At 45.2% G+C, this 1,992-nt stretch overlaps 1 protein-coding gene across 1 annotated transcript; it reads left to right on the top strand.

Moving 5' to 3' along the window:
- Window positions 1-300: 300 nt before the first annotated feature.
- FSUBG_14113 (major facilitator superfamily transporter) lies at window positions 301-1,414 on the top strand (the record flags this gene model as incomplete). The annotated part of the gene is made up of 5 exons (XM_036679072.1): window positions 301-654; window positions 706-814; window positions 867-966; window positions 1,022-1,254; window positions 1,314-1,414. 5 exons carry the CDS (start codon window positions 301-303, stop codon window positions 1,412-1,414), a joined length of 897 nt encoding a protein of 298 aa, XP_036530429.1.
- Window positions 1,415-1,992: the final 578 nt, after the last annotated feature.

The following is a 1,992-nucleotide window of genomic DNA, read 5'->3' as shown; positions in this document are numbered from 1 at the left end:
GGGGCTGGGGGCTGGGGGGGTGCATAACAAATATCGTTACACAGCAGGCTGTGATGTGATTAATGCACTTGATGTCACGGCTCTGCAAGCAGAGAGTCTTGAAAGTAGCCGGCCACAGGAGCACTCACACCCAGGCAGGCATCAATTTCCAAGCCATGGAAGATTACGGCACAGTCAAAACAAGAAAATGAACATAACATACGCTTCCAATTGATTCTCGAACAAAAGTCAATTCGTCACCAGGATAAAGTCTCAAAACATTCCTCAGCATCTGTATTCTGAGTACCAAGATCAGTATCCATGTTTTCCAGCATCAACTTTGCCAAATCCTCGCCTCTCTTTGAAAGGGAGGCTGCCTATGAGTTATTTGGTTTCCCCGCTTATGATTCTCCCATTGTCACCAACATTGATATTCAAACTGTCCATGACATCAGGGTTCATGATGTAAGAAACGAACCAAGTGTTTGCGATTTGCAAACATCGGGCTTCAAATTTATCAAGCATAAGTCAAATGTTCCACTACTTGCTTACCATTTCGAAAGCGCCAACGGCAAAACGGGCAATGCTCAGGTCGTTATGGACTACCTTGAGGAGGCCATCACCTTAGTGAAAACACATCTGTCCACTGACAAGGTCATCTGTTTTGATTGGAGAGTATGTATAACTGCCAACTCAGAGAATCACTGACTGATGAAACGCTCAAAGATGCGACGCAGTGATGTCCCGCACCTTCAAGCTGATGTGCTTGAGAGGTTTTCCGATGTTCATGCAATCCGGAGTCAGGCCATCCCGCCAGGACTGACAGTCCATTGCGGTAAGATGAATCCACGTCCTCGACACATTCTTCAAACGTAACGAGCATCTAGACTTCTCCCAGGACGGTGGTCGCGAACGCATGGAGATGCATCTTCTCCCTGAAGAGCTCGAGGCCATCAACAGTGGCAAAGTCAAGGCCAAGATAGTCAAGTGTGTCTGAGCGTGATTTATTGACTTAGAAAGACTTCACTAACCATGAGTATAGTGTTTGGAGGCCTCTTGATGTCGTCAAATGCGCCCCATTGATCCTTGCTGACCGACGCACTGTCAAGAGAACTGATGTTTTTGAGGTTCAGAAAGTCTTACCGGACAAGCTCGAGAAAGCCTATTACCTCAACCATGAGCCGTATCAAAAGTGGTACTATATGTCAGATCAAGGTCCAGAAGATGTCGCTATATTCATTACGTGGGATGAACGAAATGATCTCGAGTTTGCAGGTATGATGTCCTTTGAATTTGTAATCATAGCTCGAAATCAAACACTGACAGTTCCATAGATTGCTCGCCTCACGGTGCAGCCTCGTCCTATCTTGGATCAAACCCAAGGGAGAGCATTGAAGTACGATTTATAGTGTTCTATGATGTAGTGGAGCAGTGAAATTTTATCTTGAGTCTTTGAACTATCTCCTACATCTTTATCTAATAAGCTACCGTTATCACTGGATTTTAACACTTGCCACTTATATTGAGTATCAAATAAATCATGTAAATAAATAAACACTAAGCAAAATGAGCGCGGAAATTCCATCCTAGAAGAACGAGTGGATGAGATTTTGAGAACAAGAGGTATCCCAAATTGATAACGCGCGATCCATTCTTCTCATGTGGTCAATATCAACAGTTCACAGCTAAAGCCTATTAGCAAGATCCGAGTGTAACACTACGTCAAGAATCTACATACCCTTCATCGACTCTTGCCATCCAGCTCCTTAAGCAGTCGAATATCTGATCTGCCGCTAGAGTTGGCTGTCTTCGAGAGCTCCTCGCGTGTAGGGAACTGGAAATTCGCGACCATTTCCCTCCAGGGCTCTGCCTTTGGGGCCTGAGCTTGGGGAGCACTGTTGACAGGTTCCTGGCTGCCAACTAACTCGAAGCTGCTTCGTGAACTCGACATTCTTTTTCCGAGCGATGACTGGATTCCGGGTATAGTGTGTAAGTTGACAAAGGAGTTGAAAA

This window comes from Fusarium subglutinans (assembly GCF_013396075.1).
Source record: "Fusarium subglutinans strain NRRL 66333 chromosome Unknown NRRL66333_c0000634, whole genome shotgun sequence".
NCBI lineage: Eukaryota > Fungi > Ascomycota > Sordariomycetes > Hypocreales > Nectriaceae > Fusarium > Fusarium subglutinans.
This window is presented reverse-complemented; position numbering and strand designations above follow the sequence as displayed.